General features: G+C 46.7%; 1 protein-coding gene across 1 annotated transcript; it reads right to left on the bottom strand.

Moving 5' to 3' along the window:
• Positions 1 to 2,787: 2,787 nt before the first annotated feature.
• Positions 2,788 to 15,348, bottom strand: NOLC1 (nucleolar and coiled-body phosphoprotein 1). Its single transcript, XM_086616445.1, has 14 exons — positions 15,238 to 15,348; positions 15,095 to 15,150; positions 14,783 to 14,904; positions 13,069 to 13,184; positions 12,149 to 12,284; positions 11,513 to 11,616; positions 10,676 to 10,826; positions 9,472 to 9,612; positions 8,959 to 9,048; positions 7,302 to 7,448; positions 6,521 to 7,078; positions 5,698 to 5,810; positions 5,230 to 5,310; positions 2,788 to 4,949 (listed from the first exon to the last, which is right to left on the bottom strand). The coding sequence occupies exons 1-14, from the start codon at positions 15,346 to 15,348 to the stop codon at positions 4,791 to 4,793; spliced, it is 2,085 nt and encodes a 694-aa protein (XP_086472571.1). The 3' UTR covers positions 2,788 to 4,790.
• Positions 15,349 to 25,260: the final 9,912 nt, after the last annotated feature.

Below are 25,260 nucleotides of genomic sequence, written 5' to 3' on the forward strand. Positions count from 1 at the left end.
AATCCCCGGATGCAAGAGACAGAAAGACTTGGGGCCACTTCCAAATATTCATGTAAGCCACAGAGCTTGAGGTGAGTACACATGACAGTTCAGTGCATGTTTTGGTCTTAAGAAAGGGTTATGTCTCTACAACAGTCAAGTTGAACAAGTTCTTGAGAAAACTGGAGAGATACAAGTACATCAAACTCTAGAGAAGCGGTCAAGAGAGGTGGGAAAGAAAAGCCTTCCATTTACTGCCCTGTCATTTCAGCTTCTTTCTGCAAAGAATCACCACATTAAAAGAAGTCATTAGACACCCCTGAAAGGTTGTGAAACCTCGTGTAGGAAGCACTGGTGATTGATAAAGTCCTGACAGACAAGTCGATCACAGATGACAGAATCACAGAAGTAGAGAAGCTGGAGATGAACCTTATCTTCAATAAGACAATTTACGCCCTTACTTAAAAGAAAAAAAAAAACAAAACAAAACACCAACAAATCAAACGTCTCCTTGGCTCTGAGCACACCGGAGGAATGAGACCTGGCTGAGCTGCCATAAACAAGGGTTGCAGAGGGTTGTACAGGAAGAGGAGGCAGAACAGGAGAGGGAAGACGCTCCTGAGATCTAATCTCCTAGAGGAAGGTGAAGCAAGTTACACAAAAGCGCTTTGAACATTTGTTCAGGTGCCAAGGCTCTGATCCTGCACGGTTAAGCAGATTCTTAACTCGTGCCCTTCAGTAGCCCTGTTAAAGTTACCGAGACTGTTCACACACGCGTCCTGGCAGAGCCAGGGCCAAGCTGACAGCTGGGAACTCACACCGTTTCCCTCTCTCCTTCCCAGCAGCACAGCAGCCGTCCGGTGCCTCTGCCATGAGCTCAGAAAGTTCAGTCCAGCCCTTCAGTGTCCACCCGGAGCGCGACTGGCAGCCGGGCAGCACTCGCAGCCCACCGACCCCACTGCCGCCCTAAGCACTCGGGGGCAGAAGGACCCTTCTCCTCGCACGGCAGCCGAGCGGGACGGATGGACGGCGGCGGGGCAGACGCCGCAGCCCTTGGCCGTGCTCGCAGCGCCGGGGTCGAGGCGCTCCCCGGGACTCGCCGCGCGCGCCCCGACAGGAAAGCAGCGCCCGTCCTGCGGGGCCAACAGCCGCCCCGGCGGAGCCGAGATGAGAAGCGCCGGCGGCAGCTGCTCCCTTGCTGGCTCTTTTCGGAGCTCCCGCTCCGCACCCGGACCCTCCGCCGCGCCTTCCCCGCCGCAGCGCAGCCCGCACCCACCTGCAGCGAGTCCCGGCGGAGGCGCGGCGAGAGGCGAACAGCCGCCGCCCGCCCGCCTTCCCCTTTCAGGCCGGCCGGCGGCGGGCGCGGGCGGGGCCGCGCAGCCCCGGCCCACGGGCCGCGCCCATGGGCCACCCCGCCCGGGCGGGCCACGCCAGGCGCTTGGCCGCACGGAGGCAGGGCGAGCACGGAGAGCCGCCCGCGACGCTCCGGCAGCCCAAGCAGGCAGGGAGGCAGCACCTGGCAGCTCCCGCTTGCATCTGCTGCCAGGTCTGTGCGTCAAAAGGGTGTTTAAGCATCCCTCCAGTGACCGGTGCTGGACCCTACTGAGACACTCGCAGGGCCAGGACCCCCTCTGCGGGCTTTGTCAGAGGAGGAGAGCAGGGGGCTGCGCTGCTCTCAGGCTGCGCCCGCATTAGTCAGCATAGCAAAATGGAAAGGACCGTGCACAAGGGACTTAGGATGGCCGGAACAGTGTCCCAGGGCACCCATACAGGTACAGCACATGCCAGAGGGGGATGTCCTGTTAGTCCAGTTCCAGCATTAACCACAGCTGAAACCGCACCAGCGATGCACAGGGAAAGTAGGCCTAAGCGCTCCATGAGGTCTTTCCTTTCACCAGGACAGCAACAGAGAGCAGTGACGTAGGTTAAGTCTGCCTAGCAGCTGCAGAAGCTTGTGAAGGGAATTTTCCCCTAAGGGTTAAGCGCATGGAAGAGCACATAGTTTTGAGAGCATTTCCCTCTCCCAGCACTTCTTGCCCTTGCTCGGTCAGCTCTCTCCCAGAGAGACTAATGACACTCTTCACATCCGCTGCTGACATTTAAGACAGCGTTACACCTTCTCCTACACCACCATGCTCAAGATGAAGGGCTGTGGCACACAGCATTGGTCACAGGGCAACTGACAGCCCAGTCTACCGGGTGATTATGTTCATTCCAACCTCTCCATAGAGGCATAAAAATAAGCATTGCAGCACACAAGACCTCCACTAGGCCCTACCCGCTAGTTTCTTTTCCCTGCACACATGGTCACAGAGCAGGAAGAGATCACAGGAGACTCAGAAATTACTTCCTTTAACCAGGTATATACAGAATTTTTTAGTTATGCCTATTGTTTCTTATTTCCATAGGCTGGTGCTACTTATGTTATATTGCCTGTTGCTATACAGCTAATGTGGTAGCAAAACTGGAGAAGACTTAACAAGATACTGTGGTCTGAAGGGACTCAAGCAGCCTTGGTTTGTCTTGGTGTAAATATTCTTCCACTCGTTTTCTCCAAACTTCTTCACTCAACAGCCAGCTGCACAGGCCCCCTTTCACTTCTGAAGACCTGTTACATGCACATGAGCACGTAACTTAGGAGACAAGAACTGGCCATAGAGAGGTGTAGTCACTTACCCATTCAACTTTGAGATAGTGTGACATCACCCCCAGCACTGATACCCTTCTTTTTCCCACCTGCTATTCCACACCTTTAACTTCCAGATCCACTCAGACTACAAAGGCAGCAATCTTTATTTTCCGATACATTTGTGTGCTCCAGCTTAAAATACCCCCAAAACATAAAAGTTTTTAAAAATTTAAAAAGTTTAAGAGTTCCAAATGTAAGTTCCTGATAAACAGAAAAAAAAAAAAAAAAAAGGCGGCAAATGACAAGTCAAAAGCAAGATGATGTTCAAATCCCCAGGCAGAAAATACTCTCTTCCCACCTTTCTTTGGCCTCTAATCCTTAACTCCTTGTAACAACCGTGGTCTCCTGGGCCCCTCAGCACTGTAGTCTAGAATCCAGGCACCAGAGTGATTGTGTAAGCTGGAAGGGAAGCCCTGAAAAATGCTCATTGGAACATGTTGCAGCTCTTGTCTATGGGGGTGGCTCATCAAGTCTCATCCAACCCTCAATTAGGTGACACTGCTTTGCACACAGATGTAGCTTCCTGTAACAACAGGGCTCTTCTTATTGTCACTCTTTGGGGAGGGAATGGAAACATGGAAATCAGGTCCTGCACAACCTCTTCAGTAGCTGACAGTATCGCAAGATGGGGTGAGCAGTTCTCACAGCCCACCACCTCATTTCCCAAACATGCACTACCACTGTTCAATTCATTCTGGCTATGGGCTCAGTAGACTACTCCACAAACTAAAATTAACTTAACCCACCTAACAAGGGAAAAAAGTAATTGGGGCAACCATTTTCTATCAGATGTGAGTTGCACCAGAAATAAGGAGGCAGACACAAAACTGGAGGGAAAGCAAACCCTCCTCTCAACAGCAGTAAGCCATTGTATTACGTCAGTTGCTCATGAAATCTCAGTTTAGGCTGCAAGTTACTGAACCTGTTTGAGGCTCCCCATACCAAACATGTACTTGTAGCTAATGCTTTGAATCTTACAGTACCAGGCTTTATTGCCTTAGTGCTACGGGAAACTGGCATTTTAGTTCTCGAGAGGGATTTAACAGACAGAAAACGGCTCAAAGGGTAAGTGATTCAACCCAGAAAATAAACTTAAGGCACCAATGACACATTCATCTCGATTCCCAACAAGCTGCACGACACATCGCTCAGAATAGGCATAAGCTGGCATGTTTTACGTTCAGAGAAGACAAGGAGTAACGCCACACTGCAGAGCCTCTGAAACAAAACCTACAGCAAAAAGCAGAGCTGGGTAGAAAAGAGGGCTTTATCTCCTCTGCCTCCTTCCCCATTCCCACTGAGCCAAACATCATGTCTTCTGTGCAGTCAAGAGTTTCTGCCCATCTCCACTCTCCAGCTACATTCCCAATGAAGGTGTTACCAAGAATGCCACAGCAGTACTACAGTCCTTGGTCTTTCTGGCAATAGCCCCCAACTTGCAACTGCAAGCAATGCAGTTACTCAACTACTAAGCTGTATTCAGACTCTGAGTCTCTCTAAATACTCGGGTTAGTGGCCTCAACAGGAGTGGAAAGAAGAGGAGTGTAGGAATTTATTGCAAGGTGTAACCATAAAAGAAGGAAACAGGAAAGAGGAACCCTGTCCGTCACACTGCAACTGTGAACTTGAAACGTCCTGTGGAGGCAGGGATTACAGCCAGAGGGTTTAAATCACTTGTTGCTCTTACAGTAACTAGCCAAAGGCAAGTTACAATACTTGCCATTTCACAGGTATCTGAGTGAAACTGACTGAAAAAGAAGTGGGAGGTTAAAAAACAGGAGAATGATTTCTCTTTCTTCTACTAGATGGGAAGGAAATTTAAAGGAAGATATCACTGCCAGTCTTTTCAAATAAGACAGTAGAAAATTTAAGTCTTGGAAGTCAACCTACTAGTGCCAATAACACCAGCTCAAGGATGGTTCCAAATTAGGGGCCTAACCAGAATTAGAAATAAAAGGGGTAAACATCCAACTATTCTCCCACATGCTCACACTGGAGCTGCCTGTCCAACAATGGGCTAGGGGAGGTAGCATTCCAGGCAGGCTTGACATCCATAATGTCCACACGCCCATCCAAGCCATTCTGGTGAGCAGATGGTTTACGAATTCCCAAGGAAATGTTCTCAGTCACTTTCAAACTTGACAGAATTGACTTCGGTCGATATAGTGCCTCCACGGTAGCTGCCTCGTTTTTTCTTTGTCTTCTCATGGCGGAAAGATTTGCCTTTAGTGAATTTCAGGATATTGTTAGCCTTCTCACCCCAGTCACCAGCTGCTCCTTTCTGTGAGGGATGAAGGGGGACAGGAAAAAGAAATTCAGGTCAGTACCCAAGAGAGGGAAGACAATGCTTTGCACTTCATCCCAGCAAACACCAGTACATTAACACTGGAGCTGATACAGCGCTCCCAAGCACTCCATGCCAGTGCTCACACACTTCCTAATAGCACCGCCTGCTGGAAGATGTTCTCACCAAAGACTGGCCGCAAGCACACTAAGGCTACTCTGCCGATGTGCATTTGCAGAGGTCAAGCGTTACCACTCTGGGCACTACCTAGCCCTACCTTTGCTTCAAATGAGTTATCAGCAACACGGGCATCCACCTCAATCTCTTCTTCCCTTACTCGGCGGAATGGAGAAGCTGGCTGTTAATGAAAACGAGATACAGTAAGTGCATACACATGCGTGATACTGCTTTAGTGACAACCTCCTTCCCTCTTTGCCCTATAAATATGGAGCCCTGCTCAGGTCACCTCAATCTTTAAGTGTTTCTCATATTCATAATCCTTTCCCTTCTTCAGATCGGGCAGCACAGGGATGCTCCTGTGCAAGCATATCCATCAGCCTTCACCAGAATAACATTATACACATACGTACACTCCCTAGGGTTCTCCCGACAAGGTTCAAGTGCTTGAGGAGATAGCACAAATAATCCTGTCTGCCCAACCTCCTCCAAAACCCCCAAACAAGTCTATTTGTTCAGGAGGCAGAGATGCCTCTCCCACCAATCACCACAGTCCACCCTCACTCACCTGTTTCGCTTTGGGAACTGTGTGTGGTGTTTTGGCTTTGATCTTTGCCTTTTTACTGGGTGGCGTCTCTGGCTCCTGAACATCTTCCCTCTTCTGTTTCTTCCCAATCGTGCCTGTTAGATGTACAGCAGTAAAACTTCAAAGGGAGTAGTAACTGCAGTGTTGTGAAAGGTAATGGCATCCCTCCTCCAGAATGCAAACGCAGTGTTGACACAGGTGCAAGAATCAGTCCCTGCACTACCTTACCCAGAAACCAGGCACTAATAGCCATTCTGGGTCAGCAAGGATTTTTCCATCCTATCCTAATGGATAATTTTGTGGACTAGGGTATCTCTATATTAATGATTTAGTGCACTTGAGAAAGTTCTGTTGGTTAAAATTTGCGAGTTCTTGGAGTCACACAGTACGCACTTGCACACACCAGTAATGCATTCAAAGTTGTTTTCCTCCTGGAGGGATAAAGATTGAGATTGTGCACTGGCACATCATCTGTGCTGCCCTACTCAACACAGACGAGGTCCTCCAGCAGTCTGCCTTGCTGTCACCACCAACCTCGTGCATGCACAGATGGCAACGGGCAACAACTGTACAGAAATGTACTTCATGTTACCACAAGTTCCACTGCCAGTAGATAAGCAATACAGACAAAAAGGACTGCACCAAATTAAAAACTAGCCCTTCCCTCTCAGAACTGCACCAGATGGCATAATGTAGTACCACATAGAGATTAAGACTGAATGTTCTTTAGCAAAGGCTCCCATTTAGGGCTAGCTCAATAACATTGCCTGCCTGACAGAACCACTTCCCAGACTGTAGGCAATACCTCCATTGACTTTTCCAGTCTCTTCTTCAGAGCTGCTTTCACTGCTGCTACTGCTGCCACCAGCTGGCTTAGACTTCAGGTTGTTTGCTGCTGGTGTGGATGCTTTTGCTTTCTCTGTGGAGGCAGTGGTCTTAGAACTGTTCTGTGCCACTTTGCCTGTCTTTTTGGGCTTCTTGTCCTCTTCGCTGGAACTATCAGATGAGCTGCTGCTACTACTAGAAGCAGCTGCCTTCTTCCCCACAGTTGCTTTTGCTGCCCCTGTAGATTTGCTGGCTGGTTTCACTGCTGGCTTCTTTTCTTCTTCACTGCTTGAGCTATCAGAGTCAGAAGTGCTTGCTTTTGGAGCTGGGGTAGAAGGTTTGGACACTGGCTTACCAGCTTTGCCAGCTAATTTAGCTGGAATGCCTTTCTTCTTCTCATCCTCGGAGCTGTTGGAGCTGCTATCTGAATCAGAGCTACTTTGTGTTTTCTTTGTGGCAGCTTGTGACTTCTTTGTGGCAGGGGTTGCTGCTTTAGTTGTGGGCTTCACAGGGACCTTCTTGTCAGAGCTATCAGAATCTAGAATGGAAAGGAAAAGAATAATCAAGGCTAAGCCCCATTCCTTCAACGTGAAGCTAACATGCAGATTCAATGCTAATACACAGTTCCCTTCATTAGCTGCTTGAACCAATACTGCAATGGGTATTCCTGTCCAGCTGCACCCTCTTACCCTGTCTAGAAACAGAGATCTGAGCAAGCACAACATGCATGATGAAATTCTCCTTTTCTCCTAACCCAATACCTGAGCTGTCTGAGGAGGAACTGGAGTCTTTCCTTGCTTGTCCAGGCTTGACAGCTACTTTTGCTGGTTTGGAAGTACTCTTCATCATGGGTTGTTTAGCTGGGAGCTTACTCCCTACCTTCTTCTTGTCGTCTTCAGAGGGAGAATCTAAACAAACAAAAAAAGATGTTCTTTAGGTTTGTAAGCTTCTGGTGCAAGTTATTTTAGTAGTAACATGTATACAACTCATAGGGAAGTAAAAATCAAAATGGGTTGTGGCCCAAGGCTGAGCCACTAGATAACCAGTAATAAGCAGTATTTCATGAACACTTCAACGGTCAAGGGATATGGCACCAATCATTCTTATCCAGCTGGACTGAGTTGAGATAATGAACTACTAATGAACTAATTAACTACTCAACTCAAGGTACCTATCCTGCCCACAAGAGGCAGGCCATTTCCTCCTGGCTGCGGAAGATGCAACAGCGTCCCTGGTGCCGCAGCCCAGGCTGGTGAGCAACAACGGGACAGCATTCATCTTTCCATGTATCTTTGTTGGGAGGAAGTGGAAATAATGAGTTTAAGTACTTTGCTACTGCATGCACAAGGAAGCAGGTATTTGGAGAATAACATAAGAGAAGGGGTATGGAATAAGAGACTGGAGAAAGAGGCAGTACAGGTATCACCAAGAACAAACTCAGGGAGAAGAAACATTGAGAAAAGAAGCCATGCGGTAAAGATCAAAGAAAAGGCAAGAAATTAGGAGATAAAGCTGACAAAGCAGGGCAAGTGAGGCAGCAACAGGACAGTATCTCATTTTAGCTTTCTATTTCCTGTACCAGATGTGTTTAGCAACAGTTTGAGGATGGAGTTGAGACTCCTTGGTACAAATATGCCTTCATACTGTGTGTCACAGCAATCTGGAATGCTAAGCCTGATCTGTTCCACCATTTCTGAACGCTTTAATAACAGAAATCAAACCCCTTCCATTTGCGAGAAACTAGGCAACAAAACCAGAAAACAAAGAACTCTGGCCACTTGTTGAAGGGTCAACACAGTCTAGAGCTAGCTGTCTGCAGACCAACAGGCAGCTGCAACCCACAGTCTCTGCTGTGGCACCAGAGATGTTGAGATATACAACAGGAGCACCTTAAACTCGGAGGGGAAACGTAGCACATAGAGAACTTACATGGGAAATACAGCATTGCAAACCTTAAACCTGATCAACAGAAGGTACAAAGCACACTGCCCCCATTTCTAGGGTCACGTTAGGAGAAGGCATCTTTTGAGTCTATTTTGAACTTCGTATGGTGATAACATTTTTTATTTCAGAAACCTCTCCCAAACGCAATGGGATAACAGAAACCAAAAATCTTAAGACAAATCCTCAAAAAGAGTAATCGTTAATGGTCCTGGAGGAACCTCACACACGATGCCCCACCCTTTCCATCCAGCAGCACGCAGACCTTTCTGCATTTGCCAATGGTCTCACTGATGTCTCACGGTCAGACTCCACTCTGCATAGCAGGCTGCTGTTTTTCAATTTCACATCTTGTTAGCTATGGAGACTGTGAAGCTTTCTAGCTCTTACACTAAGGAGCTTAGATACACCACTATACAGCAACCTGGCCAATAAAAATATTAACACAAAAAAACCAAAACTTATTTCTTGCATTACCTGAGTCACTGTCAGAACTAGATTCAGCCTTTTTGGTAGTCACAGCTTTGGTTTTGGGGCCAGGGGTTGTTTTAGCTACTCCCGCTTTGCCTGCAAAAGCAAGTTTAAAATGAACAGGCCACACCCGCACCAAACCTTTGTCCAAGATACAAACCTTTCCAGATGTGAAAAAGCTCCCTTCTCAGTGCACCACTCATTCAACCAGCAGCACATCGGAAGCCAAGCGAGTACATGGCCAGCTGCAGTAATGGGCCTGGCTTACTCCCACTAAACTAGATCTCGATGACTTTTCAAAACGACACATGCAAAGTAAATCAACCTGCACACGGTTTGGATCCACAGGTTGTACACAGTCTTGTCTGGGACACTTCAAATTACTCAGAAGCTTCCAGAGAAGCAAAGAGGAACATTGACCAAAGTCAAATGGCTTTTTCAAGGAAACCAAGACATTGACAAAACATTGTCCTCACCATGTAGTACTTCCTCTGTAGCCTCCTCTCCTCACAAACATACCTGCTCCTCCCTTTGGGGGCACCTGCTCTGCCTCATCACTACTGTCTGAAGAGTCACTGCTCTCAGCCTTTTTTGTAGGAGCCTTGGCAAGGCCTTTCTTTGTCTGCGTAGCTGGAGGAGGTGGAACAGCACTGTACTGACCTATGAAGAGAAACAGAGCATTCAAATGCCTGCATGATAATGCAAGTAGCACAAGGTGTTTGTTGTACTTAGAATAAAGCACTTATGCTATTTGGTTCCATTTATTCCCCTTCTGTAGAATCATAAAATGGTTTTGGCTGGAAGGGACCTTCAAGATCACCTAGTTCCAACCCATCTGCCTTGGGTAGGGACATCTGCCTCTAGGTCAGGTTGCTCAAAGCCCCATACAAGCTGGTCTTGAACACTTCCAGGGATGGGGCAGCCACAACTTCTCTGGACATCCTGTTCCACTGTAGCTACAATCAAAGCTACTGGCTCACAGTTTGAAAGGTTACAGCCACCCCACTGCTGTCTCCTGTTTCTACTGTGAGTTTAACTGCTCTCGGGGTTCAGCTGACCCAACCATCTCTACACAAGTTTTTTCTGCACTTTTAGAAGAATGGCAGCTTGCATTGCCAAACGTTTTCAGAAAAAAAACAAACAGATGTTAATTGTTGTTTGTTTTAATTTACTGCCTTCTCAAATCCTCTGGTTAGAGAATCAGACTGAGTTTCGATGATTGAGCCTCCAGTCAGATCATCTCTCTACTGGAATCCTATAAGCACTATACTATAATGAACAGAGGCTCATTTAGACCATCGGCTGGATTGCAACTGAACAGCCCTGGATACTTCACAAAAAAACTAAAAAAGCTTAAACTGCTGCAGTTACAGAATAACCAAACCACTGGCAAATTATTTTCCAAATCCCAGCAGACAGGAAACCCACAAGAAGAATGTACTTAAATGCGCCTGAATAGAAGACATGCAGCAAAACAAATAGAGTCTGTCACAATCTCTCTCACTCCCCATCCCTTGCTGAGGGAAGAGCTGAACTTCAAGTCTAACCCCTATGGCACACATGAAAAGAGCTGCTGTATTTCTGGTTAACGATACCACCAGCAGCACCACCTGGAACTTTGTGTGCAGCAAGACTTGCCCATGCCCCGAACACGCTTCTCCTGGGACAGCAGGACTAGCAGTAAGCATCCTCCCACACAGCAGCAACGGTATTTAGTACTTACCAGACTTTGGCTTTTGTTTTGCAGGTGGCTTTTCATCATCTGAGCTGTCAGATGAGTCCTCACTACTGGAACTTTCCTTGGCACGTTTGTTTTTCCCAACACACGCTTGAGTGGCTGCAGGTTTCGGCAGCGGAGATTTCTTGGGAACAGCCTTATCATAAGAAGGAAAGAAACACATACTAAAAAAAAGTTACAGAAATCTTGTGGGGACAGCTGGATGTGCATCTTATTTAACCCTACACTTCACTTAGAGAGCAAAGTTTGAAGACAAAGGGAGAAAGATTAATGAAGATTGTCAAATGCAAATTTTAGGAAACACATGAGCATCATGATCCTTCTGGCCACTCTGCTGTTGTTTTCTGCTGAAAGAATCCCTAATGAGGAGCTCCTCTGACTAAGGACCACAGAACTGACTGAAATGGTAGCAACTGCTACTTGATTAAACACAACTATGAATATTTTTGTGTTGTTAGGAAACATTTTCAAACACTCCCTAGTGGAAAACTTACAAATAGCTAAGCACCACAGTCATGCCAAAGTGAAAATCTAAAGGAGACTACAAAATGGTTATGACACAACAAGATGTTTTCCTGTAAAAGGAAGAAGCAGATGAAGCGGTAAGGAGATATTAGGGAAGAAAATCAGTGCATGGAGAGGTGCTAGAACACAAAATCTCACTGTATAAAGGAGGAGGAGGTATAAGAACCAGACATGCTGTGCTCAGCATCTGTGGTCTGTGCCTTTGTCTACGTATTTCACAGTCCCTATGAGACAGAGATACACACAGTCTTGCTAGACTTTTACACTGTTAATGAAGTTTTTCATAGTTTAATTCACCTTCTTCGGTGCAGCCTTTTCCTCATCAGAATCTTCACTGCTGCTGCTACTGCTTGCTGCTTTTCCATTGACCACCTTGGTGGCTGCCTGGACAGCTTTACTTCCTATTGTGACAAGTAAAAAGGGACATTAGAAAATATGCTACAGGAGATGAGAGGTAATTAAATTCAGCATAAAGTATCGTAGAGAGAAAAGAACCACAGGAAGCCAATAGGGCAGATTAAGGTAGTACTGCAAAACTGATGTTTTTATCATACTGCAAGCTCAGAGAAAGTTTTCAGAAAACTGTCCATTCTAGCTCATCAGAAGTTCCAGGACTAAAGGCTAAGTAAAGATCTTCCCTAGTCTTTGAGGGGAATACACTGGCAAAAGCACAACTTAAGCAGTTAAGGTTGCTGATTACAGCTACTTATGCAAACCATGCAGCATCTGGTATCGGATGTTTTATTTGCAATCAGTTCTACACCTCTTCCATGTCAGAAGCAGACTGGACTGGAGTGCAAATGGCAGCAACAGCAGATTTTCAGACTGCTATTTTAACACATATATATGGCTTTGCATGTAGGTACAGCCCCTATTACTCCTCCTGGCTTTTTTGGTTTTGGACTTTGACTCGTGATACACAACAAGAGGTACCCGATTTAGGTGTTGCTGGTTTCGGTGGCTGTTTCTTTGGTGCTTCTTCATCTGAGCTGCTTGAACTGGAACTCTCTGCTTTCTTCTGAGGCTGGATTTTGGTTCCAGCTGGCTTCACCACAGGTTTTGCCCCTTTCTAAACAACAGGAGGGAAAACTGATTAGCCCTTGTAGCCATGAAAAGCAAAAGAGGTTAATAAGTGGGACACATGTAAAGACAGCATAAACAGCTGTCTTTCACAGAGGTTACCATTTAGACCTGGAAACACCACTCTGCCTAATGGTTAGGGCCTTAAAATCCCTGGATAACAATTCTGCTGTGGAAAACCTCCCAGCAGTCTGTGGGAGGCTTCCTTTGCACCTCAGTCTCCAGTTCTGCCTCCTCAAAAGGGGGCAGCTCTGGGGCTGGCACTGTTCTCTTCCTTCTCCAAATCACACTAGTTTGAAGACTGAAAATACTGACTGGGCAACTCTGGTTGCTCTCCTCTAGTGTACACTGACACCATTCTTTCCCTCCCCTCCCACTTCTCAAGACTGTGACTGCAGCAAGAAACAGGAAAGGGAAGATTCTTTTTTTATATACAGACATCTATGTAGAAAAAGATCAAATTTATTTTAAAAATTGTAAATAAAACTTTCTCTGCAAAAAAGGAAGCCCTGGTAATCTCAGGAAAAAAGCAAAGAGTGGACTTGGATATGAAACAAAGTGAGTTCTGGGCATGAAATTAATTTTTCACAGGACAAGTCCAAATGATACACTGTCCACTACAGAAATGTCTTCTTACATTACACCTTCAGCAGCCTAGGAACTTCACAGCTCAGAAAAAGCGAGGTCAATTTCAGAGAGGGTTCTGCTGGTCAAATTTGCTATTATCCCTGACTGTCAAACATGCATTAAATAGACTGGAAAGAAAAACTGACCTTTGCTGGCTTCTTCTCCTCCTCTGAGTCTGAATCATCGCTGGAGTCCTCGCTGCTGCTCTCTGCCTTCTTGGCTGGAGGAACTGCTTTTGCCTTGGGCACAGCTGCTGCTTTAGCTGCAAATAAGGCACAGCACACATTGATGATAAGTTAATACCAACTTTCATGTACTTATACCCTGCACTAGCGGGTATCAGGGTAAAAGGATATACTAAGGTCATTAAACCCCGACTGAAGTTCGTAACACTGACTTTGTTTCTTGAGCAACGTGTGGCAGAAGACTTCGAAATAGGTAGGCAAGAGGATGAAACAGCTTCTAGACAATTATCTTTGTCACGTACACATTTAAGTGCAGACTTCTATCACCAAAAAGGACACCTCACAAGGAAAGTGTCCCCACAAACTGAAATAACATTAACTGGGTTTGCAGGCCTTTCAGCTTACAAAAACCTGCTGAACAAGCACAGACTTCCAAAGAGAACCACTGCAATGCTGTGTTAAGGTTCCAGATACTTTGCTTATTGTGTTTTAGCCAAATCTACTCCTTCCTGGTTACTGATTGTTTTTTAATAACATGGAGCAAAATAAATCATTTTGTCTCAAGTTATATTTGCAACTGTCCTTATCAAATAAAAATCAGATCTAAGTCCAAATTCAGCTTTAGGATAGCTGAAGTTGAAGACTAGATTTCTTTCTGCCTCTCTCCCTCTCCTTGTCTACTCGTTCTCTCCCAGAAATCTGCTGCTAGATACACACAGACTTGCACACACCGTGATTAAGGCAAGGCATAAAAACAATTCCAGATAAAAAGGGAAAAATATAGCTCACCACATGCGAAAATGCAGCAGAGGGACGTATTTTTTGGTAGCACTAGGACACAGACTTGAGAGAAAGGAAGGCAGTAACCTCACACAAGCAGCAGGTGAGTAAGGATGCTTGACACTTCTCTGGAACTTGAGGATATCATCTACAACTGCCCTGTATCAAGCAGGTCACCCTGCTCACCAATAAATCCTACGATTTATCAGGCTCCTAGTCATGCAGAAGTTTTGTAAAGTTACGTATATTTTAACAAATATGAAAGTACTTATAAAACCTGAATCAGTTTTCCTACAATAGCAGGATGAGAAACCATTTTTTAAAGCTCTCAGTGAAAATCAGAGTCCCACAAAAATATCATAGGAAAAAATCACGGGGTACCTACCACCCATGAAGAAAGCATCAGCCCAATCTACATGCACTCAAACCCCAATTTCACTCAGTGTTAAATCAACACATAATTTGAACGTGCCGAAGCAAGCAGGCATAACCCTGCTGAGATATCCTATCGGTGAGTGCTCAGAAAGCAGAATCTCAATATAGACAAGGTAATGAAGGTGCTACTTCAACAGCACCTTTAAAACTCGATACAGCCTAATGCCTTCACCAGTCTCAGCTAAGAGAGACAAAATGAATGGCCAAAACGTTGTAGCAGACACAAACTCTGATGTGCTTACACTACAAGTGGACAAAGCGATCATCTTAGCTCAGATGAACATACCCTACCTGCCATGGGCAAAAGACCTGCCAGAAACAAGATGAGTCAATACAAACCCCGTCCTTGATAGCTGCTGAAGCACCTCAAATGAGCTGCTGAAGCTGAGCTCCATATCCAGGCGAGGAGCCAACGTCGAATACAACCCTGGCCTGCCCTAGGGCTGCTCACAAACCCCACCTGGTTTCTTGGCTGGAGGCGCCTCATCCTCCTCGCTGGAGCTGTCATCGCTGCTGGAGGACGGTTTCCTCTTCGCCTGGGGGCCGTTGGGAACGAGCTTTCTCTTCTTGGCCGCCGGAGACCTACCAGGAGAAAGGCTTAACTGGGGGCTTTACGAGGCGAAGGCCTGACGGCGGCTGGCGCCGGAGGGAGCCCGGCGGCGGCAGCAGCGGCGCCGCCCGCCCGCCCGCCCGCCCGCCCCCCCCCCCCCTCCCCTCCCCTCCCCTCCCCAGGCCTGGTCAGTGCGGCACCCGCCGCCGGCGGGGCACTTACTTCAGCCAGTAACTGAAGATGTCCAGGAGGGAGGCCGCGTTGGGGTCCTGCTCCTTCTAAACCAAGAGAGAGGCCGCGTCAGTCGGTCGGTCGGTGAGCCGCGCCCCCCGGCCGCCCGCCGCCCCCCGCCCCGCCCCGCTCACCGCCGCCGCCTCCCTGGCGAAGGCGCGCGCGGCGCCCTCGAAGCGGTTCTCGCGCAGGAAGGCGAGCACGAAGGGGAAGAGGTCGCTGGGCACCGCGCGCCACTCCGCCATGCTGCCTCCGCCGCCACGTGCCGCCTGCGCGCACGCGCGCGCGGCGCCGCGTACCGACGTGGGCGCGCACGCTCGCGCGGCGCCTGAGCCCCGCCCTCGCCGCCATGTCGGTGGGGCCGTGAGGCGCCGCGGAACAGCGCTCGGTGCTTGGTAGCGGCAGCCCGGCGGAGAGGCGTGGTGGTGGGGCGGAAGGGCGTGCAGAGCAGTGAGCCGCAAGGGCTGCCGTCTTCCCGGCGTAGAGGGGATTTGGAAGGGCCCCGTTCAGTGGCGGCAGTCGGGTCTGGGTGAAGGCAACGAGCAGGGTGGTGATACCCGAAAAGTCGGCGTAATTGAAATCGAACTTTCCAAGACTCATTTTGGAGTTTTAGAAAGCAGGCATTCTTTATTACGGCGCCGGGTACACGGGGGATATCTCCTCCTGGCATGCACACCTGGCCCCTGGACAGAAACTTAATTATACGCTGCAATCATGCATATTCATAACATATTTACGAATCCATTGTTGCTCTCTTAAACGATTGGTTAATTTTGCCTCGCTTTACACGTAAATTACTTTGCGCGCTCAGTTGTCTTCCTCTGTCCCTTTCTTTTGGGTCTGGGGTATATTTAGGGTAGGTGGCCCGTGAGTCAGCAGTCGCGGTCTCCCCCTGTCAGAACTACCTTTTGCCCAAGTCACTGCTGCACATGCTCAAAGTTCAGAAATACATGATAACAAAGTTTATACGTTTTCTGGGATGCTGCCTCCAAGGGCAGACAGTTCTTGTTAAAGAGCCTCCCTTTTAATCACTCCTGACAGCTTCAAGGATGGTCATCTTGTTAGTTTCTTTAGGCATGTGTAAATCACCTGCTGCCTACTAAACCCTTCATGAAACTTTTACACAAAAGCTTTAACCCATTTATTGTTGGGTAACAGCAGGAAAGCTGCTCGTAGTGCAAAGGCAGGCTTGGGGTGCATAGCGAAGAGGAAGAGGTGGGAACCTCGGACAGTCTTTGCAAAGAGACTCAGGAGCTTGCATCTGACATTGAAAGAGGGAAGACTTCAGTCCGTTTAAACCCATTCTCCCCCATCAGTCTACCCCTAGTTGTAATTAATTTTAAGTATGATCACTGAAAGGAGAACAGCAGGGAGCAGAAGGAGCAGGGTTGCTTCATGGAGAAGCAAAAACTGGGAGCTGTGGGCAACCTCAGTGCTGGCACCGTCTCTGCTAATAGCACTGTGGTGTTTGCAGGATGCAGGCAGCCGGCTGCTCTCCAGCTCAGCTAGCTGCAGCCACAGCCCCGCTGCTCTCTCTAGGGAGAGCAGGTCTGTGGCTACAGCACCCCACAGGCCCTGCTGTGAGCCCAGCTAGAAACACAGCCATGTGCCATGCTTTGTGTTACCTGCCCACCTGGCAATAGTCCCAAGCTGGGGTGTAGGGGGAGCACCCCAAGGGCCCCCACAGCACTGCTGGCCTTGTCCCACATAGCTTGAACATGGCAGGCAGAGCCAAATGCTAACAAAATTCATCAGCAATTCAGAAAAGGTGAGCTATGAACCAGGTCCAAACAAGATCTACATGAGGAATCTATTCAGGAGCAATGGGAGAAAGGATAGAAGAAGAGCTAGAATAAAAGTAACACTTTGAGTCTAAAGGGAGTACCTATAAAATAGAGCTAGAGAGGGAATTTGGGATAAGGATACTTACAATGTACAACTGAAAGGCACTAAGGAGGTAACATTGGAGGCAGGACTTGAAACAGGTATATCTACAAAATAGAACAGGCAAGCACTAAAGACCCAGGCCTGAGCTTAAATGGAGCTCCTGGGCCCAGGGGCAAAGGGTGGGTGTGGAAGCCCCAGGTGAGGCTGATCAGGATGAGTATTAGTTAGTGTACCCAGGATCCTGATGAGGGGGAGATTTCATTCAGCTGTTGGATATTGGAGTGGCTTTAAATTAGTCATTTCTCCACTGAAATTTTTTCTTCTGTGAAACTGAAAGTTTGCTCTGATGAATGCTGTGCTCTGTTCTTCTTGCCTTTATAGCACACCTTTTCTGATTCTTTTTAATAAAGCATGCTGTAAAGCCTGCTGAAGGCAAAGGAAGAAGGAAGTCCTATGATGAAAGTCCAGAGTTGCTGCCAGGGTCAAACAAGCAGTAGTAAGTAGTTATGTTCTTTACATTTTGCTCACCTGCCTCCTCCTCTGCTCTTAACTATTTCCAAATGCTGCTGTGCCCTGCTGTGTGTGGGTTCTGTTCCTCTTGTGTGCAGTTAGGTAGTGCCTGCTGAACACACACTTGAGCAAGCTCTGGGTTCAGCAGAGTACATCTGGTGCTGGTGTCTCTGGAAGTTGCTGCATTTGCAGTGCTAGGGAAATAAAAGCAGCTCATGTAATTGGTGGATTGTGTTGTAAGATTCTGTAATTTTGTACAGGTGCCATTGCCTGTAGTGTAGAAAAGGGACATTTGGTTGAGGTCTTGTTAAATCTATGTGCTTTGTTTTCAGATGCCCCTGGTCTGGCCTGCCCCTCTTATGTATGGAATAACTCAGGGTCGTGTTGCAGAAAGGAAACTGTTTCCAGGAACCAATATTTCTCTCAGCTCTTGTAGCTTCCATCTGCAGTAAGCTACACCTGAAAGCTTCATCTGCAAAGCTCAGCACAAGTTCTGTATTTTTTTCTGCACCAGAAAGGAAGAGATGCACCCATTGCTGGTAAACTGTCCTTATTTTAAGCCCTGCTGTCTGAAGTAACTGCTGTGAAGAACCAGAGGAATTACTGGCTGTGCTTGATTCGCAGGCTCACTTTGCTTCTTGCCTGGTTTGTAAGCATCTCCCTCTTCCTTCTGCCTTTGACAGTTTGGTCTGTTCCCAGATGCTGTGTGAGTGCTTCTCTTCAGAGGTGTGTGTGGCTGTCTAGGTGTGCTCCCCTGTGTTGTGCCTGTGACTCTCCAGATGACCTGGCAGGGCAATAACCATGTGAGTAAAGCTATTTTGTTCTTATATTCCCTGAGGCAGTAGTGGGAGATCCTGGGATCTAAAAAGCAAGCAAATTCAACTGATTTACATTACTGCTTGTGATTCCTTTGCTCCCCTCAACTACTCCTCGTAGATTTTTTTCAGTCCTTCCCCTTGGCTGGTGTACCTTTTTCATCAAGACTGCAGGGAGAGCTATTCACCTTAGAAGAGAGGTCTCTGCTCTTCCCACTCTTTTTGTGGCCAAGAAAAGGTCAAGAGAGATGACATGAGTATTCAATCACTTGCTGAATCCTTTCCTTGTTACTCCTCAAAAATACCTAGCAAAAAAACAATGGCTCTGGAAAGAGCAATCTAGTCCTTTTCTTTGGACAGGGATAAGAGAGACCCTTGACAATAATGCTGCAGTGAATTGAAAGAAGGAAGGTTAAGACTTGTACAGTCAATTTTGGGCAAAGGAGGATGAGAAGCTCTTTCTATTTCCTCATTTTGTTCTTAATTCAGTATAAGCTATGTAGCTCTTTCCCTTAGGCCAGCCTAATGTTCTAGGGTGTGAAGGGGCTTTCACCTCAATTTGTCATCTGATTTTTCAGGTGGAGATTGCTCTAAAGGTTGCTGAAACAGTGTGCTAGCAGTCGTTTTACTTAAGCTCCTTTGCAGAAGCATATTAATTTCACTTGAGTTGCTTAGGAAGTTTAAACCCTAAAGAGGTTTCCAGCGGGCTTTGCACTGATTAAATAAAATACATAGCATCCTAAGTGACACTGATGCATATAGAGAAGCCCTATGGGCTCTCACTAAGCAGGAAGTTGACTCTGGTCCTTTGTATGATACTGCAAGACATGTAAAAGCTTGTTCCAAGGAGCATGTTGAAATCCTCATCAAACGTTGGAGAGATTATTTTGTTTTTAACTTTTTATTCTGAAAGTTAGAAGATAGCTTTACAAGGGAAATACTGTGGAATAATCATGATAAAGTCATATACATTATTATCCATCTGTTTTACTAGTTCTTAATATATGAGTATTATTCCATAAATATTTCCAAAGAATTTAGCTAGAGACTCTAGTTTCCAACTAGTAAATTTTTGTCACTCGCATAATTCCTAAGTAGATTCTGTATTTGCACACTTCTCCAATGCCCAGATGTTCTTTATTCTGTTGTACTTTTTCAGGAGGGTTCGGATAGGAAAGTGCTGGTTTCTTCTCTGCATACCTGGAGTTTCTATAAGGCTGTAAGTGTTTTTTATCTTAGTACTTTCTTATTGTGGGAGCAAACACTCTGTTTTTGGAAGACGGGCTGTGGCACGCAGTTTGTAAGCTTGCGGTATATTTTGGATAAAGAAAGATTGGGAGGTAACAGGAGAGTTTGACTAACATTCTAAGATAGAGCTCATCAGTAGAAAAAATCTGTTTGTAACCAGCTCTGTTTTAACGTTAGCGTTTGTGACATTAAGCTGTACACATAATATCCTCTCACTGCTTGGGAGTGACTGGACTGGGAAGCTAGAAAGTAAGAAATCTGCTTTTGCTTTGCTGAAGCGCATCAATGGAAGGCTTCACTGGTTCTCAGCAAAGAAATGTTTGAGTGCAAATCAGTGCAGGTGGTGTTTTTTGAGTTTGCAAAGGAACAGTCTGAAATAATTATTTAGGCAGAATCCGTTGCTTTATCTTGAGTGACAAAGTTAACTGGAGTCCTGCTCTCTGAACGCCAGGTGTCTTTCTGCTGCTTATTTTCTCTGTACTCTAAGGTGGGCATAGTCACAGGGAAATCCAAGTTACAAGACTGCATCTTCTAGAGGAAAACAGAATATCGAGTTGCTTCATTCTTTATTTGGTTTACCTAGGCAAAAATAAAACTCCGTGCTCCTAGGAGACAGAATTCAAAGCCCAAGTTAAGGGTGTTCATAAAGCAGGTCTTGCTTGTTCTCTTCCACAACCATTGCTCTCAGTTTCTCGTGACTAAGGATAGGGAGTTTCTGTATCAGCGTAACACACGACCTTTCCTCATTTAGCGCTGTTTCCTCGGCCACCTATGCGATATACGATTTGAGCCAGCTGGAAAAGGGAATGTCCTTCCTCCGGCAGGAGAATCCCGCCGCGTACCTGGAAGGCGATGCACCGCCGGCCTGAGCGGAGCCGAAAGCAGCCGCCGGGCAGGAGCCGCCCTGTGCCCGGCTCTGCAGGGGGCGTCGCGGGTCGCCGGCCGGCCGGCAGCGGGGCGGGAGGCGGGGCCGGGCGGCGGGACGGAGCGCCCGGCCGGGGTCGAGGAAGTGGGCAGCCGAGGGACGCACCGCGTTGCTCCGCCGGCGATGTGAGGGAAGGGGAGCGGCCGTTTCCCCTCCAGCGCCGGACCATGGCGTGCCCCGGTAGGTGCCGCGGCTGCTCGCCCCGGGAGGCGCGGGGAGCGGCGGGGTTCCTCCGGCCGTGCTGCGCGGCGGGGGCAGGCTGGGGGCGGCGGGGCCGAGCGGGCGCTGTCCCCGCTCTGCCCTGGCCAGCCGAGGCTCTGCCCGTGAACGAGCTGTCCCGCGCCTTGGCGCCGGTCAGCGGGGAGGCAGCGGAGCGCGGCGCGCTGCCCGCGGCTCCCTGCCCGCTCCGCCAGAGGGGCGGTGCAGCTGCGCGGCTCCGCTCGCCCGTGGCGCACCTCCGCGGCTGGCGGAAGGGGAAGGAGGGTCCTTTCTCCGAGTTTAGGGGAGCCCCTAAAGGGGGTCTTAAGAGCAGCAGTGGCTCCTGTCTTCGCAGCCAGGTTGCTGTGCTTGCTTTCTTATCTTGCTTCACTTGGCTTGTGCCCAGGGCAGATGCTGGCAGAGCTCTCCTGCTTCTTGAGTGCACTTCGGGTTGGCATCTCGGCTAGCTCTGAGGGAGGGTATTCCGTAGGGGAATCTGGCCCTGCTCAGCCTTTACCACCCAGGTGTTTTTCTCTGATGTTCTATAGAGAAGTCAGTTCTTCCTAAATACTGCTTTATTCCCCTATATTTGCATCTTTCCTTTTTGGGATATGGCTTGGTGCCCCTTGCCACAGTGGCACAGGATCGCAAACAAACTGAGCCAGGTTGCCATCGATGAGAATGTTTTAGCTAAGATATGTGCAGGTAGAACTGGTTAGCGTAGAGCTCCGAACTCCAGGGGAAGAGGGGTTTAGCCTATATTGTGTAAGTCTTGCCAGTGCCAGATTTGCAAGTTCCCCTCTCTGCAGGGAAGTGTATGTGTTTTATCTAAAAAAGGAAAAACGTGCCATTCTTGGGGTGTGAAGTAACGTTAGTGTTTCACTGATGCATATCTCCTTGTGATGTAAAAATAAGCTGAACAGAGGCCTCAGGAGACTTGTGGACAAAACTACTTTTCTCCCTATAAAGAGAAGGTGATTTCACAGACTCTTAAAAGTAGAACAACTTTAGGTTCACATACCGTAATGCAAATTTCATGTTCCTATCACTAAGTTTGGTTCGCAGAACTTTCATCTACTTTAATTCTGCTATTTCCTCTTGCTTGTTTGCAGCACTTTAAATAAAGTGAAGGTCTTCTATTCCAGTCAAAGCAAGAGGTCTCATAAGGATGTTAATAATTATTGCACGTGGTCATTATTACGTTGTTACGCATTCCAGATAGGCAAAGAATGCATTCATTTCCTCATACATCACTTAAGTACACACATTTCAGACACTGAAATATGAAAGGTGTTGCAGACTTGTGTTAATGGCCCACCATCAGCTTCTAACACCTCTTGGAAGCGCTCTCTTAACAATTTGATTATTAAGACACCTTGAGTTGGGTTTCATTTGTATCATAGGCAGTTGTCTTTCATTGAAAGTTGACCCCCCCCCCTATCAAGAATTGATATTTTGAGCTGCCTTATTTTTGTATATTCCATACACGTGAATCCCAACACAAACTGCTAACAGACTACATAGCGCGTTTTCATTTAGTCAGAATTTGAGGTGGATTTGATCTCGCAGATGAAAGTAGATTTGCTTGCCACTGCATATGATCATCTGAGTTGGAGTAAAGATTTTCTCTCTTGTTTTTTTGCCTGGCCTGTGGACAATGAGAAGTCACGTTCTCTTTGGGAGAGAGATGTGAAAAGTGACACAGAAAAGCAGTATGTTATTAGAGGCCCTGAACTTGCTTTATGGGACTCATAAGCACAATAGAAAACTATTTATGATCTGTAAATTGAAAAAGGTCAAACTTTTTGGCTTTTAGAGTGAAAAAACATGTAATAGCAGTTGATGCTATAGGATTCAAATTTTGGAATTGTTAAGTGGGCAAGATGTAGTCTTACCCAGAGCTGATATGACAGCTTCCCGCAGTGTTCTTTAGCTATTTCAGTGGTAATCAGAACCTTACAATATGGTTGTAAACAGCTATCCTTTGTTTACTCTGAATTCAAAAGGTTGTCACTACTCCCAGGTAGCTATGGAAGATGAGCCTGATTTATTGCTTCTCAGAGAGGGACTCTGAGGTTTGATATTGTCTGTCACTATAGGATACTTTTATTCTCCTGCCGTGGGCCTTCTGTGATTTTGGCTGAATTGCTTCATCCCCTTCCATTCTGTGTGCAGTTTATAAGCTAGGGAAAGCTTTGTATCATGTTCTGTCTCAGCACTATTTAGTCTGTGGGCCTTCCGCCTCAATCAGAGATCTCAGGCATTTCTGTAGTACTGGTTTGTAATCTCATCAGTCTTTCATCATTGCTATGTAATGGAGTGTGCAACTCAGCACTGAAGAGGCAGTTACAGCTTGAAAGGAGTCCAAAGGTTATGTTTTATCACTGCAAGCTGCAACAGGACTGCACCTGGGTATTCTTCTATGCAATAAATGGTTAAACATGCCCTGCAATGTTATTGATGTGCTGATATTTTGTAAACAGAAGCAAAAGCCACTTTTATACCTTAAGTTTAGGAATGCAGAAACAAAGTATTGTGAAAATTTAAACTAGATTACACTTGAGAGTGTGAAAGATTTTTGAAATGGTTGTCTGGGACAAATCTTTCTTTGTGTTGCTATTAAATATACTGTTTATATCTTTTGTACTTGAATTGAAGGCTTCTGTGTGTTTTTCCCAAACCAGCCTGTCCAACGCATTGTCAAAGCATCTAAGGTCAGGGTTAAAGAAATAAAGTGCTTAGTGTTCACCTAGGGATCTCCTCGTGTGTGTATAATAGCTCAAAGTTTATGTTGTGCTTTGAAGTGTGCTCTGAGTTTTTCTGTAACTAGTGTGTGAAGAGTTGTGGGAAAAACTCCCCCAAATGTTCTGTATTCTCCATTTATTACACTTTTCCCTGAGGACTGAACAGTAGTTGGTGCTGCAAAGGGAGGTATTTGATTAGACAAATAGCATGATCCAGGAGAGAGTTCTGTGTCATCCTTCTTTTAAAAGGGGATGTTGCAATTGAAACTATTTCTAGATGTTTGTTTTGTTTGAAACAGTCCCATTGCTGACTTAAGCTTATTTAGCTCTTCAAGACCTACTTCCAGTATTTTTCTTTATGAACATAGAGAGGTCCTTGGCTCTAAAAGTGGAGTCAGTAATTTTATTTCTCAGTTCTCCTTTTTAAAACCTTGTTCCTCTAGTTTATCCTAGAATTGTGAAAGGCTATAGGAGTTGAGGTGGCCTGGGGAGAGCTGGCATGGCTCTGCTAAAGAGAATGGTTTGTGGGTAGAGCAAGTGCTGTGTAGGAAGTCAATATCTTTCCTAAAGAGGAGGTAAATTTCCTTCCTAGTAGGTGCAGAGGCTACACTGCTTTGGGTGATGTTGTCTCTGGGGACGTAAATTCTGGCAGGGAACTTGCAGAGAATCTGTCAAGTTTGAATCTTTTGCCTACGTACTGGAGAAGGGAGGCTTCTTGGATATTTAGTGCCCTTACAGTGCAATGCAGGTTTAAAATCAATGACTCCCCCTACCCTGTGTCCTCTCCAAGCACAGCTGTTTCCTTTTGTTGAAAGACTGGAGAAGGGCCTGTTTGCTTAGTAGCGGAAGCTGCGATTTTTATTTTTTTTTTTAGAAATGCATGGTAAGTTAAGTGTTCCATTTTACAGAATGTTAAAATGCCATGGAGGCCACTGCCACTTTCCCCACAGTCCAGAGGTGGTACTACTTCCAGAGGGTGCCAGGATAGGACTTGAGGAGCCCAGGGCACACCTCAGAGAGTTGCTGCATTGTCTGCCTGTCTGATGAGATTGGGCTCAGCTGGCTGTACTGCAGTGCACGGCCTCTGTTCTTGGTAGATCGTTGTGCTGACCTTTCCCACTGTACTGCATGTAAATCAACATGTGGCTCTAGAACTCCTTCCTTTCTAGAATAATACAGCTGACCTGAATTCTGCTTGGTTTTCCTATTTATGCTCATGTGAGTCTGTTGTCTTTGCCAGGTGCTGTTCAGCCGGAAGCAATATTTTGGTGATAGTGGTGTTCTCGCTGATGTGAAAGCCACCTTTTTTCACAGCAGTTCACACTCTTAGCTTAAAGGTCTCAAGGCTTTGGATCTCTGTCTGCTTTGAGTTTGCTGGATCCCCTCCATTGAGAATACTGTCTCCTACAAGCCTCTATCTGGAGGTCAGGAGCTGCATTCACACAGAAACATGCAGCGATTCTAGTGAATACTGCTGAACTGTAGTGCCTGTGTTCTCCATAGATGGGACATCATCCTTTCACTGATAGAGACTTTCTATTTATGCAGGTGGCCACAACGCTTTTGGTTGAGCACAGAGCACGTCTCCACGTTTTACTTCTCAGTTGTACCACTTCTGTTCAACTACAGTTTAAAGTTGGTAATTGTTGTTTTAGAGCTTGGGTACTGTAGCCTTGAGTATCATTTCAGCCTTTGTTTCTTAATGAAGGTTCTGGGGAAGGTGGCAGAATGGAGTCTTTGGAGGCTATTCAATTTTGGTTGAATTTTAGAAAGGTGACTGCAAAACTATCATCTTCAATTCTGGTAAGGCGTGCCAAGTTTTAGGCATTG

This window comes from Tauraco erythrolophus, chromosome 9, assembly GCF_009769465.1.
Source record: "Tauraco erythrolophus isolate bTauEry1 chromosome 9, bTauEry1.pri, whole genome shotgun sequence".
NCBI lineage: Eukaryota > Metazoa > Chordata > Aves > Musophagiformes > Musophagidae > Tauraco > Tauraco erythrolophus.